General features: G+C 36.7%; 1 protein-coding gene across 3 annotated transcripts in view; it reads right to left on the bottom strand.

Moving 5' to 3' along the window:
• LOC110833952 (neurotrimin) overlaps window positions 1-15,932 on the bottom strand; it is a 362,911-nt gene that overhangs the window by 25,074 nt on the left and 321,905 nt on the right. For all 3 annotated transcript variants that reach the window (XM_087344889.1, XM_087344888.1, XM_022072586.2), the window contains exon 2: window positions 519-691. In XM_087344889.1, coding sequence (XP_087201015.1) covers window positions 519-644 — 126 coding nt within the window. In that variant the 5' untranslated portion in view covers window positions 645-691. The remainder of the gene's footprint in view (window positions 1-518; window positions 692-15,932) is intronic.

Genomic DNA, 15,932 nt, shown 5'->3' with positions numbered 1-15,932 from the left:
AGCTCTTACTTACTTTCTGGTAATAAAATACAAATAACTACGACGGAAAAGTTTTAAATTAAACAATAGTATGTAAAAAAAAAATAATTATATTTTAACAGGGACCAACTTTCATCTTAAAATAGCAACATGTTCTAAAATATATCCTTATTTCTAAAGATAGTGTAATTGCGTCATATTGTGAATATTCTAACAATTATTTATTTTAATCCGTCTTATCACAATATTTAAAAGTTCTTATAATTAAGATAATAAAATATCATTGATCATCCTTTACACAACATGTTTCAGTTTTTATAAAAACTGAAACATGTTGTGTAAAGGATGTTCCAAAATGTAAATCGATCAATCGATATGGAACATCAATGATATTTTATTATCTTAATTATAAGAAATTTTAAATATTGTGATAAGACGGATTAAAATAAATAATCCTTATTTCTGCCATTGTTTTCGACTCAGGTGTGATCCTTACACATATCAAACACTCAAAACACTCGAAAACTTGTTATACTCACCGATTTGTTACCAAGCTGTTTCACTTTACAGGGCAAATAAGCGTGTGTGCCAAGTTGTGTTGTTATGTTGGTAGTGGTTGCAGGATCGAAGTAAGGACCCGTGTAGAGACCACTGAACCTCTTCATATGATGGTGCAAAGGTGGGAGTACTGTCACGCCATCTGCACCAAAAGCTGTAAACACACAAGAAGAAAACGCCTGCAATGTTCCGACTCCATAAATCTTAAGTTTTAATCCGTACATTTTTAAGCTCTCCTTTCATTATATCATTACATATTGAGATTTAGGTAGTTGATATTTATTACTGACCTAACTGCGAGATAGAGGAGACAAATTGCTAAGGGGATTTTTATGCATTCAGTCGAGGTTTGCGTAAATATTTACAGAGCAATGCTACTAAAATAAACTAAAGCTAAATAAGAATAATTTTGAAAAGTGCTGCAGTACAGTCAGTAATTCTATTGTATGTGCCAGAAATTTATATTGACAAAAAATAATATATATCAGCCAGCAAGCTCTCCTTTCGATGAAATATTTCGTATACCACGAAGCACTTCAAAAAACCACAGTTTTGCAACTAAGTTGACAAAGACCTGGGGCACTCTGTGTTATCAGTAAATGTTAACTTTGCCGATGTATGTATTTTAACAAGGTAACCTATATAGGAGTATAGGTTACGAAATTCAAATTGTTTCGTTATCCAAGTACGTTTCTTTACTTCTTTTCATCAAAGACAAGGCCCTAGACATTCTCGGTGTAACAGGAAGAACGTTTTGTCACAGGAACGTATGGAAATATAACTGGAAAGAAAGGCCAAGAAACGTAAAACAATATGAAGAGTAGAGTGGCAATAAAGAAGTTACAGATATCAACAAGCCTTGGAAGAGGGAAGAGTGTGCATATATATTCATATTACACTGAAATACTGCTCCTGTGTAATAGACTATTTACACAGTCTTCTTACATACAGCGAAAAATAATATCAGAACATACGGATCGATCCAACACACACACACACACACACAGGATATTGACATATTACCATTTATTGAGATACAACCAATGCGTTCGAGGCATAATAAATACATAAATCATGGTAATTTACAAATGCAAAATTTATAAATAAATTCATTTTCGGATCCCTCGCCGTGAGAACCTAAAATGCCATTCATTGCCGTCATTATAAAGGTAGAAAGTAACTCTGAAACGTCGGTAAAATTCTACGAGACAACATGACGCAACATTCCAAGAGGTAGTCATCTTCATATTTCTGCCTTGAGAACCTAAGATCCAACCAATTTTATATTTCTGTATTGGTAAGTCGTAATAATTAGAATGAATTAAGACCCGATATATGGTTTAACAATATAATTCTCGTGGTTTTCCTAAATATTACCAGTAGCTCCTCGCATTCTTAATCTCGGCACGAGATGGAGGTGAGATGTAAGCTTTGCAGGGACTGCCTTACTGATCGTAGAGGCCACGGCGGGGGACTTTGGACAACCATAACGATGCAAGAAGCATTAAGGCATAACAGAATGGTGTAAAAAAGACGAGGAACTGTGTAAAAAAAATACATCCATGTACAATGAGTATGTCGTACCACATGTTAATATATAAATTTCTCTTGCGTGGGAGGAAGAAGGTAATTTTCTTGTTGTGTTCGCTACAGTTAGCTCCGGTTTAAAATCTAGAGGTGAAAGTAATTTCTTTTCAAACGATGAAGCCTGTTCATGTTGGCGAGATTGTAACTGTAAAGCTCCTTTTGACTTTAATAACAAGGACTAATTTGTAGCTCAGTCGTAAGTCTCATTACAGCTCCACACATTTTAAGATGAAAGATCCAAGATACATGTAAGCATGTGTGAGGCTGTACTTGTGTGTGTGTGTGTGTGTGTGAATTCTAGCGATTACGTATGTCGATAATCGTAATACGAATGTATCAGTTGTGCTGAAAACTTTCCACGGATGCCGGATGGATAATGCATTTGGAGAATTGGCATGTCACATTTCATATTGTATTTACGTATTTTATCAATCGATTACGCAGCAAAGGTAACAGTTGTCTGAAGTATAAATTAAATCTTAAATATCTTACTGAAGATAATTTAATATGTGGCGTGTGTCATAAAAGGCACTTACAAAACTCATTCGTTCGTTAGTCGAATTCCTACACATTAACTTAGAGTAGATAATTAGAGCATTTACATATCTTACTCTAGCATATCACACTGACAGAAAGTATAATGGAATTTTAATTTGATCTTTCAACATTATAGAAAAAAACGCAATAAAAATACTGTGTTCTTTCTTTAAAACCTGGAAAATTTAAAAAAAATTATTTCGTTCCTATTTGTCGCTTTAGAGATTTCATACTGAGTAGTTAAACATGCAAACATATACTTTCATTTTTAATTCACTTTGAAGTATCAAAAGATTTCAGTGTCTAAATACAATTCTTTATCGCGTAAACCTAAAGAATGCTAATCTTTCCACTTGTTTCAGTTTCGGAAATTCTGAATAGCGTACGAATAATAAACTAATATCCCAGAGTCTACTACTCAACGTTCCTAAATCTCCACAAGAATACAAATTAACTTTAAATATTCTATTCACCACATAACAAGAGTCAGAATGCAAATAAATTAAGCGACAAATAAATTATATTCTCAGGAGTTCCAAGAACCGGTGTTAGATTATTATAAAATAACACTGGCAGATAAATCACAGTTTGTTTATGAAAGTTTCTTTATATTTCGTAAGTAATTTTCAGACTAGTCAGTATTTGTAAGGCTTTGGTCACCCGAAACTGATGTTTACTATTTAAAACTTAAATTCTTACCTCAAAAAACATGTAACAAGTTTCCACCGGAGAGATAAGGTGGTTAAGGATGTTCAGTGAAATAATCGCTGTTTGTATTGAGAATCATATGACACTCATAAATATATAACGCATGGGAACATTACAAAGTTACTGATTTTTAAAATACAGGGTGTACAAATACGTACTACTGTCCTTAAAATGGTTAGTATTTCGGCTTTAATCTATATGTCGATTTGAAAAACGAATAGATCATCCTACCACGCTTTGATTCTTTTGAGCATCCCATCCCTCGCTTTCACTGATACGTATCTGATTCTACTTTTACGTTACGAGTTTGTTATGTCGAAACAGTACTGATCTGACAGAACTCATTTGTCTCGTTTGGATACAGCCGTTAGTTCAGCGCGGGAAAGCGGAGCCAGCCGACGTTAACTGGAAACTGTCCAGATCATTCTACTTCACTGCCGTTCTACCCAATAGATGTGACGAAAGAATTGTTCCCATCAGAAGAAAAGCCTGAAGATGTTAATGTTCTTAGTTAAAAGATAATCGAATATATCGGATAATACATAGGACTAATTTTAACCAACATCCAACCTCCTTATTCAACGAATACAGATGACTCTTTTACCGTGGGGGAAACGGGTATTCAATAATGCTTAGAACTGTACTCCATACGTCTTCAAAAATCGCCAGAGACAGCCTTACCCTTACGTTACCTAATGTTGTATGGATGGAATAATGTAAAATAAAGCAAAGGACGTAATTCTGATAAATTTCCTTTGAGTCTTCAAACTCCACCCGGGCCAGTGGTGGTACCTCTCAAACACAACACGATAATTTATTCCCCATCCCTACAGATACGGCTCGCCTTCCATCATAAAACAATAAAGCGACATTAACTAATTAATGAGCCTAATATAAGATTGTGAATTATCTGGCTTTCACTGCAAAAACCACGAATTTGCCATTAATTCCCATATAAAAGATTGATTATCCTTCCAAACTTATTAATATCAAGTAGACTATATCTGTATTTGAACGTTGTCTTTTTAGGCCAAGAACCGTGTGATGTAACGTCCAGATACTTAAATTCTTGTGAGTGTAAACATTACAAATCGATAAACCCAGAGATCGATACCGAAACGCTTGTCATAATTCTTGAAACAAAAGTGGATTCTGCGACATGGATTTAATTTACTTTTCTGTAAAAAGAAAGTACCTGAGATTGTGTTATCCTCTGTTAAGCTAGTGTATAGCCTTGCTACGTTATTATAATTTCTGCTCTGAAGACGGAAGCGATATGTTACTCCGAAACGTTAATAACCACCTACAAAACTGCACGATGTCATAAACAGGCAGATACGATTAGAAACTTCAACTGCCATGCATATCTAAAACCTTATACAGAGACAGTTTTAATGCACAACAAATATATTCCCAAGGAATTTAATGAATTCAGTCGAAATATGCAGTGAACTGATGAACTACATGAACAGCAATACGTCTTCAGTTGTCAGTCAGACGGTCAAGACATACTATTGTACATTAATGTGTCCATGACTTCAAAATAATTTACTAGTAAGGTAGTACAAATGCTTCAAGATTTATAACAGAAAGTGGAAATATCGCCTTTTCTGAAACGTGAAGTCAACATTAAAAAACTTTTTATTTTCACGATAAACTGTATTTGTTTGTTTCCAGAACATTGTGTGCCATTAATGAGCCACCATGCACCACAAAAACGAGAATGAGGTCGACGACCTTCAGATTAGCTACGGTACAGTTACAGCCCCAAATGAATTTAAAAAGTTTTAGTACAAAATTAATAACTCCAATGAACCGCGAATTAAAATCAGTGAAATCCGGCGGCTTAACACAACGTAGGCAAAGTTGAATTGCATCAGAATTTCAAACATGTTTCATTAGGTTTTATCAAGTCAATTAGTTTCAAACAGGGAAATGGTAGTGTCTGTTAAAAAATAACTGGCAGTATTAATATATTTTGTCATAACAGTAAGCTACTATTTTTAACACGATTGATAATCTGATATTACTATAGGAGAATTTATCGTATTAATCCATAATTATTTGGTGCCGTAGGGCTGTATTTTATACCACAAAAAATAAATAATTTTGTCGACAGGTTTTTTTTTGACAAGTTAATGAAATGCACGTCACGACTTTCCTACAGCGATCCGTGAAGAATAACTTGATTTTTCAGAGATGAGACACAAGCAGTCATTCGAATCCGAAGACACAAATTTGACCACACTTCACCAGTTCGTTCATTTCCCTTCATGTAACACGATCGAACACTTCTTCATCGTATTTAACGCGTCTCTTATTACCTTCCGGCACATGCTAGAGGATGAGTTCAACGCAAGAGAAGCCACGTCATCAGATGAATACAATGGAGGACCATTGTAGCTCTACCACAAAAGATTGGTCCGTAGTGAGGCTTGAGATAACAATACGTGAAATCGCTGTGATGCTATTAATCTTCACTTCTGCTACCAGAATCTCTCGCGTTCCATGGCAGGTGGATGTGTGTGTCCTTTGTAATGTTTGTGAACACAGCTCGAGAGACTGAGATGAGTACACACGTAGAAAGAAAGTCTAGTATTAATGTACACTGATCTGGATTTTATCTGTAGTGTTTCCAAGTGAGCACTGCATGTTTGACAACAAATGGAGATTTTACTTACAGCATCGGGATTGGATGATTAAACTACATCACATAATCTACTTGTACATAAAAACCGATATCCTTCGTGTTTAAGTACACACGTGAGTCATTCATGCAATAAAGGAAAAAAAAAAAGATTTCTGACGGTGGCGACTCTGATAGCAAGAATGCACATATTCTGTGGTGGAATCTGTCTGAGTATGTGTTTTTTACTCCGGAGTCCAGCGGTCGATTCTGTTTTGGTGCATTTGGAAGGAATGTGACTTCAGTCGTAGTGAAGATGGTTTCACATTCCATACAATTCACAAAGAAATTTTATAAATTTTAATGAGATTTGGGGGAAAAAAATAATGCTGAAATGAATTTTATTATTTTTCGACACGGAAAAGGTTCACCTTTCGCAAAATTGGAGGGGTCATGCTAAGCTAGTGAACAAATAAGAGTTAAAATAAAAATGCTGCCACGGAATGGACACCACGTAGTCTCCTCCTGTGTCCGTATGTTTGTTTCTTCAGCTAGAACTTACGCTGAAGCTAGAATTTTGTAATTAACAATGAGAATATTACTCGTACGCCAAGTGCGAAAGTTTAAGGTGTAAATTATCTGAATTGTTTTTAAAATGTATCCGTTTTGAATCCTCCCCGGTGGGTCTGCAGAAATGTTAGGTCATGAGTAAATAAACCAAGTCAAGTCAAATCATCTTTCTCCTTCACTCATCATGCTTCTGCCATCCCATTCTAATTACTCGCCTCAATATAAGTAGGCTCTATTTCTTCAGTAGTATTTTCGCATGTGTTCACAATAACTGACTCCATGGAGCACGGTCCAACTCCAGAGACTGTTAAATTCAGTCAAAAAATTCCCTCTGTCTTATAAATTCCAAAGGTTTTATTTTAAAATTTAACTTGTAACTGTTGGTAATATCCGACACTATTTATTTACTTCTGAAACTCGTTTCTTTCTTATGATAGTAAGTTAGGAAAAATGTTTTCATAACGCCATCTTGCCGCAGAACAAAGCTATTTCTCATCAAAAGGTACCATAGAATACACCTACTTAAGAAAAATAATCCCGGCTACCATTCTCAGTGATCTTTCACTATAACGGCTAGGTTAGCCGTGTTGTTATTCCACCTAAACAACATATAAATAACAAAGGCTTCCATTTTTGTATAAAAAAGTAGCTGTAAAGTTTATAGAGTTTTGGCCATTAAAGTTACACCACAAAGCAAGGAGGAGTACGAAAACTGCTACTGGAGATGGGAGAAAGCTTGGAAAAGTTTAGGCATAAACCCGTGGCTATTGTTAGCCCAGCAGTGAAGACGCTGCTGTTAGCTATTCCAACTTCCGAAGAACTATTTTCTTTCTCTGTGTTCTTCTAGCCCGATCCAAACCGACAGCCACCTCCCTGAGTTTGAATACCGCCTTAAACACAACTTTTTTTCCCCACTTCAAAATGCTTCATAGAAGAAAACATTGTGAATGATATGGATTCAGCTAGTTTACTAGAGAATATTCTTTCAAATTCTTTTCGTCTTGTAACCAGGTGCATGTTTTAAAGTAAACGGTGTATGCAGTAATGAAACAAGACTTCAGATTTATGTGTCAAAGATACTGCAAGGAGGAATCGAGCTAAGGAAAAAATGAAAATATTAAAGAAACAATTTAAAAGTTCTCGTCCCTTCAGGATTGTTAACTAAAATTCTGTATGAAAATAACTATGACATAGACAGACTCTTGCCAGGATAATCAGAGTTAGTCATATTCTTTCTAATTACTCTTAATATTTTCTTATTGACATCGTATCAGCTGCACTCCGTCAAATGGCAGATTACAGGACGTGGATGATTGGCGAATAAATACATTATGTCGTCTTATGAGGAGAGCCCGTGTAAGCGAAGGCACCCTCCACACCCACCGCCAAGAATTATGGAGAGAATACGTACTGAAACATAAACAGTTAAAGACATGTAATGGTGATGAAATGGGAAAGTATTGAGGGCTTAAAATATCGAATACAAGTAAATGGAAAAAAACAGAACGACAAAGCGAGGAATAGGAAACTCCTACAAGAACACGCAGAAGAGGTATAGAATTGCCGATGAGGTTTTTCGAAACATTTACTTCTACAAAAATTGGGTTGCCAGTAGATTGCTAATAATGGGCCGAGCCATTACGTTTAACTTTTCAACGTGATTCTGTTGTTCTTATGTTTTTTTTACGAAGCGAAACGCTGCTATAGACACGATTCTTGGCATGTTAATGCTCCTGAAACTTAGACTCCCTGCAGTTCCCTTAAAGACTAATAGTAGCAATGCCGAAGGTCTGGTCTTTTATAGACTGAAACAGAAGTCAATTTCCCAAACACGATTACGGCTAAATGTAAACTATCCTTTAAGGTGATTGGGAATTCTGGTTTCTCGGCGTGAATATCACAGTATGTCTGAAGAAGTGAGACTTGCATGCATTACACCGGGTAAAGAGTGCCAAATTACTTCAATTCTGACAATAAATCTCCGTTCCTATCTATGGTCAATATAAAAAAAAACATTCTGGAAAAATAGTTACTTTGAATTAGGATCGAATTAATTGTTTAAGAGTTTTATAATGAAAAATCGTTTAAAAACTATCAAATCCCCAGGACAGGCCAATTAAAAGTAAGAAAAAAAACTTATGAAATTGTTCGTAGGTGACTCTCATCTGGGTTTTTCCGCCGTGTAGCCTGGTAGACGTTTATCGAAGTTTCATAGGTACTTGCTGGCTCCATCATGACGGCGATCATTTCCTCTGGTGAGAGAGGCGGCAGACTTCTACGAGACTACACGGCGCAACATCCAGAAAACAGTCATCTTCATTATCGACGAAACAGAACATGAAGTCTCAACAGCCGCTCAAAGTTAATCGATTTAACACGCTCACAAATGAGTTAATATAAATGAGGCATTATATGATCAAAAGCCTTCTTCAGACACGAACAAAGTGTTTCAGGTTTAAAAAATCTATTCACTGTGAAAAACATGTATGTCTTTTGGTCACTTTTGCGCTGATGATGTACAATGCACAGGTGAAGGAAAGACTTCGCTGCCTGTATGACGAGATAAACAAATTTGTGACGATCGGATTGGATTAGAACACGTAACATTGTTTCAGTAAGCTAATGGACAAACCACTTCGTTCTCTGTCAACTATTGATTCTCATAAGCTGATTTTGATTTAGGTCCACATGGACTGCATTCAACCCAACAGCATTTAATAAGCCATTCTCTTCCGCAGTCGTAAAGACTGATAATCCTATACCGAGGTAATAATCTCATTGTTCGGTAATTTTGTGGCTTCGTTACAACCACACATCCAACCCAAAATGACCTGCAATGTTTATGTTGTCAACAAGGAAGCCATACAAGCTCGATATATATAAGAAATGCATACAGAAAAGCCACTATCTGAATTTCGTCTCAAAGAGTTATCTGCATAAGTTATCAACTATTTTTTTTAAAGACAAAATTTATATTTATGATGAACTTAAGAGCAGAGTTCATGCTAAGAATGTTCGCAACCACGAAGATCATAATTTCATCTTCCCGTCTCTTCATATTAAAAATCTAAGTATTAAAATAATAAAAATTATAAATTTACCTGTAATTATTATTGTGAAACGTTGTCCATCTTGAACACAGACTCAGAGGTCATGATGAGAAAATTACATGATGAAATAGGAATAAATGTCATTGCAACATAGGCCTAAATTTCGAATGTATTTGGATTATCTTCTAGCTTATGGCGCTGTGTAGTCTTGTGGGTAGTTGTCGACGTTCTGCAGGAACCTATATTCTCCATCTTCAGGTTATAAGTCTAACACACTGAGATGGAGGCGTTTGATTCTTTCAAAACGTGGACAAACACCTAATAACTCTGAAGATCACAATCCAAATTTTCATCGCCGTGGAAACATCAGATGTCACATATAAATAAGTTTAAAGTGAGGCAATATTTTATATTCTAATTTGTAATCTTAGGTCTTTAGTGTAAGTATGACAAGTTTTAAATGCAAAACACAATACGCATGTACATTTAAAAGTAATAGACAGATAACAATCATCACACTTCAGAAATGACATGTTTTTTTACTTGTTTACAAACAGTAATTAACATTTCTGTAAAACTTTACTTACATCACCATTATTAGGTTTTCCGTTTATCTGATTTAATATGAACAGACGCTTACGACGAATTATGTTGGCATTACCTCGTACATCGAAAGGAGGTTCGAGGGATATTTATGGTAGTTGTGTGGTAGTGGTATCAGTGTTCTTGAACTTTTAACAGCGGCAGGATTTTATGGGGCATGAAATGAAGTTGTAACCTCCGGGAATAGCTTCTGTGAAAAATGCTATAATGCTAAATAATGATTTAGAAGCTGGTCGTTACAACATTTTCTAATGTACTGAAATTACGGGTGCTGTATTTTTGTATACATTTTGCGTGCACCAGAGAAACGTGTAGTAATGAGTGTATGGTGACATTTACCAACTGAATTTTGCCCTGCACGGAAGTGACGTCATAGCTCCTCCCCAAGCGAAACGAGTACAGCACACAACTACAGCGACCGAGAGCAAATGATTTTTTTTATTACAGACGTACACGAACGTATTGATTACAATGAAGGAGTAAAGTTCATTATTGATGATAGCCTCTAATTGTATATAATTACAGTATGATACATAGGTTATTCTTTATAATAACCGGACTGTTTACCCGTTAAAGCCTATATACAAACATTCAAGTGTAAATATAGTATATAGGTTTAAATATTCACATCCTAATATAACGAAATATCAGGAATCTTTAAAACAAAGACCTGTAGAATATTGTAACTCGTAAACGTTTTCTATGATTTTCCGATCCATAATAAGTGAACACAGGAATAACGCAATACAAATATAACACGTTCATTTATTTTCCTAAGAAATTAAATTCAGAATTTACAAGTATAATAACCATACAGTATGTCACATATGTAAAGCATATAAACCACGAAAACAAAATTCTTACAACTTTCTATCCAATAAATTCGAGGCGAGAGGCCTTAGGGGAAAAGCTGCTGTATGGGATATCGTATCTCCGATTCTTTGACCTATACATTAAGCCCCTTCGACCGGCAAATCACAGTAATCCAGAGCGAAGCCACAGAAAAGCGGATCGGAATCCTAACATGGCTTTTGTTGTTTCGCCTACTCAGGATTCAGCACGTCTCACGCAAGTACCAAATGTTTTCCGGTCACGATAACTCAGGGCAGTGGTTCATTGTTTCCACTCGAGTGGCACAAGTGGACCTTTGCCGTTTATTACTAACTAAACTCGGTGGAACGGAGTCTTTATTCAGAAGCTCGGAGTACCTTCCGTTGTTCAATAAATTCTCCGACTCTTACACATACATAACGTTCATCAACGTGTTCACAACAGCTCACCAGCGACACTTATTCTGAGTCAGATGAATCCAGTCATCAAACACTTACTCTCTTTATCCAAAATATATTTTAATATTATCCTCGCATTTAAACCTAAATCTTCTGAGTGGCCTCTTCAGGGTTTGTAACTAAAATTTTGTACCCGTTTCTTGACTCCTACGTCATCATTTTGGACACCTTTTCTCGTGACTGAAGATTCTCGGGGTTTGTCCTCATCCCTCGTGGTCAATTATTAAAAATTATTTAAATGCACTGGCACTGTCGTCGGCATATTTGGCGTCGCCTCGCTAATTTTCGGTTGTAAACGTCGTCCAAAAAAAAAAAAACTTCCAGAGGTGCTTCTTCGCTTAGTTTGGTTTTCCGAATCGGCGTCGCTACGCTCGGCGTAGGTTTTCCAGCATCGTGTCTTGTGGGTTCCCCGAGCTCGTGTTCCGTCTTCCGGTATTTCAAGGCTCATCTCCGCAAAAGATGGCGTCATGTGTCGGAGTCGCATCGCGTATCGTCAGGCCTCTCGTCGTGGGTTGGTATGTGTCATGTACATCTTCCCGAGGATCACATCTCGTTGAATATAATAGAAAAAATTATTCCTAGACACAGAATATTCACCGAGACTAGAACCCAGGTGAGCTTCCGGGACTTTGACGTTAATTCACGTAATCTCTTAGGAACGAACAACTTTTGTCTTGCACTTCGTTTTGGAACTACTTAGGTTTTTAGCCAGGACTCGAACCCAGGACAGACCAGGAATCCTTAGTAGTTGATTCGCAATAGCAGAATCGCTTAAACACATATCAGTCTTCATGTGAAATATTCCGAAGTGCCTATTAATTTACATAAAACAAATCACTTATGAGAACAGAAATAAATTGCTTTTAGAAATAATAAATAAAATGCTCATTTTTTGGAAATAAAACATAGATTTCAATATTTCTTATACGCTTTAGGATCCATAAACAGTTTAACGTTGAATAATTAGCCGAAATTTCACATAACAATTTCAAAAAAGGGGGAAAATTTCAAAGTATAATTAATAAAAATACTATTTCCCCCAAAAGTATAATGACATTAAAAACTAAACTTGAAGCCTCTGTCATGGAAGATGACTTTAAATTAAACCCCAGTACGTTTGGTAATTTAATTTTATACAGCGGCTGTTTAAGTGACGTGAGAGAAATTGAAGCGCATTATGTAAGAAATTATACAAGCCTGCAGCACGACATAGGCACCAGTAATCTACAGACATTAATGGAACTCCAACAAAAATAGCTTAAGGAATAACGTACATGAAAGTAATAAGCTGACGGAGTGAAGTGTTCTTGTGACGCAAATGGGAATTAAGAATCTTCTCATGCCTTTGAATGCTGCAACTAAGACACCAGAAACATTTTAAACATTCTGAAAGCCTGTGGTTTCTAAACTAAAGTTGTTACATCGAAAGACAAGCAAAGTTACTACACTTTTCTAAGGGAATTACGACATATAATTTTATTATATAGCATCTTAGAGAGCGTGTCTCCTTTTGAATACTTCTGTGGTTATCTAAAAACAAAACTGTACGTGAGGTGATAGATAAATCTTAGTAAGTGTACGTACAAGTAAAACGTGTAACTTTATAATACTCAACAACAGGAATATTACACATTTGTAAACAGTTAATCATCTACCATTATATTTAAGTTGAATTAACAAAGGTTATGTTCTATGACATACGAGTATGCTGTGACATTATGACAGATTCTAGACGAAGTAAGAAGTAAAGCCTCTTCTCTGAATGTCACTGAGGAGAAAGAACTAAGACTTAATCTTCTCAGCATACTTTGATCTTAATTTCATTACTTTACTTGGCGACGAAAAAGAAAATTAAATGTTGCTGGAATTAAAACAATTTAAATTTGAACCAAATACTGACGGTTTCTTCCGCCTTTAAATGATTTGAAATAAGTTAAATAAATCACTCTTAAACGCCATTTTCTTCCGGATTTTATTTATTTTAGTCTGGTAGATACCAACCGACGTTCAAGGGGCACTGCCCTGATGATGAATGCAGTAGGTTCTTCTGAATCGTTGATCAATATCTACCAGACTACACGGTGTAACATCCAACCCAAAATATCATCTATTTGCTTCGGTTATACAAACAAGAGAAAGTTCAATTAAACCACATAAAGCTAACTAAATCCTCTTCATCACAAAATGCCCTGAAAATACTTTCCCTCTCTGTCACGTGAATTAACATGGTTTATAAATGAATACGTAGCTAATGCGAAACAGAACACAGAGTGAAAGCATGCGGGTTCGAATTAAACTCTGCATTCTCATAGCGTGATGTGCCATTGTATATTCTTTTGTTCTCAAATCGCATTAAACGTTGTAACGTTAGTATCCTGTTTCTTTGTTACGGCAGAGATTATAGGAATATTGCTGTAGATCGCCACGCGAGCAACTATGTTGCGTGCAGAAGCAGAGTGGTCAACCTAGGTGTCAGCTCGAATTCAGTGCAATGAGGCTATTTCTTCACCTGGAGTTTCTGGAGTCTTTCTTGTCAGGATAGATTTGAAGGACAAGTAACGAGACATGTTTCATTCTCCGGTGGAAACGGCGGGGGGGGGGGGGGGGGGGGTGTCATGCATTCAATTCACTCTTAAAAAATCAATTATTAAACTACAGTTATCAAAGAGCCTGTTATGAAGATGAATGTCTTCTGTGAGGTCTGTAGTCTCGTGGGAGATCATGGACGTTTCGGAGGTGCGTGATTTACCGAGACTTACGAAATTTCAGTAAAAAAATTGAAAATAAATTTGTGAATTACAAAAAAAAAAGCGATGGAGTGTCGATATAATATTTTCGCCTAACCGGAGAATAATAATCGACCGATCGATTGTAACAGGATTTTTTTTTTCTGAGACTCATGTAACTGCTATAAATTTTGATGGTCTGTACTGACGGAAAGTGTTAGAGAAAATCGTGATGTCCTACGCCGGTACAATAAAGTCGCACAACAAGCTTGACACGACCGTGTCTGCCTTTACAGGGGACGCCCGTTGTTCCGATCTGTTCCTAAAATTCGTGCAACAGTGGCGCCACAACAGCGTGGTAACTTTGTGTTTGACAAGTACACGGATAAATAAAACAAAAAAAAACTCGCATTGTGATTGTTACAACATACTGCAGTGTTAACAGCCCCGTGGATTTTATTTCACAAAGGCACCAACATGTATTACACTACTAACATAGCTTCACGAGTCAATTTAAAACCTGGAAATAATAGACGGGAGGGAGTAAAAAAATCATTAATAACAACACACCACACGTTAAACACATATCAGTTACATTTAATCAAGATTTAATTTAATCTGCAAGGGACGTGATAAATTCCCCTATGCAGCCGAAAATTTAAAACTTCAGTCCGTACCGAAAAGAAAACACTAAACTTCTCCATTGACGGGCAAGCGGTTGATGTTTACACTGAGAATCATACGAAACCAGAACTCAAAATACGAGGCTCGTCCTTAAAGTAAGTTTCCCTGGGGCCGTTTACAGAAACAAAACACAATTTCATGGAAATATTTATTGCAACAGATACAGCAAGTGTCCAGCTATTTTTCAACATATTCGCCACCGGAATTGAGACATTTGTCATACCATGGAACCAACTTTTGAATACCTGTGTCGTAGACGTCTGCCGCCTGGGATTGGAACCACTGTGTGACAACCATCTCCGCCTCTCTGTCATTCTCAAAACGCTTACGCTGACCGGACAGGAATTTCTTGAGGTGTAGGAAAAGATGGAAATCACTGGGAGCGAGGTCCGGGCTGTAGGGTGGATGATTAAACACCTCCCAGCTGAACTCCTGCAGGAGACTTGCTGTCCGTCGAGCCGTGTGCGGCCTAGCGTTATCACTGACCGCACTTCACAGTCGGCGGGAGCTGGAATAAGAACCTCCATCTTCAACAGCTGCAACGATGCTACTGTGAGAACGCGGGAAGTACCGTTAGTGCATGCGCCATGCTACGTCATTGCTCTATCACGTACGCACAGTCGCTTCGCGCAATATAATGTTTGCTAGCTGTGGGACGAGTGGGAAACGTACTTTGTGGACGCGCCTCGTACATACTCGTTCGATCATTTATGAGCTTACGAATCTCAGTTAAAAGCGTCGTTAAATAAACCCGCTCCGTCTCAGCTTTGAATCAGATTTGTAGCTGTCAGATTCAGGCTAAACTACAATCAGTTTTGGTCTTAGTATGTAACTACGTCTGGGTAACATTCCACATATAATTTTGGTTTCATTTGCTTTTAACTATTCTTGTCGCCTTAATAATACGTACATCTAAAATCGGCTGAACTTAGTAAATAAGAAAGGCAAAACATCCCCTGGGAGGAACAGAAAATAAAATAGTATAAGAGTACTGAAACCTGATGATAATTGGCAT

Source organism: Zootermopsis nevadensis, unplaced genomic scaffold, assembly GCF_977971745.1.
Source record: "Zootermopsis nevadensis isolate Lab colony 2312 unplaced genomic scaffold, Znev_1.0 Znev_ptg000008l, whole genome shotgun sequence".
Classification (NCBI taxonomy): Eukaryota; Metazoa; Arthropoda; class Insecta; order Blattodea; family Termopsidae; genus Zootermopsis; species Zootermopsis nevadensis.
The sequence above is the reverse complement of the archived record's forward strand: the minus strand, read 5'-3'. Positions and strand labels throughout refer to the sequence as shown.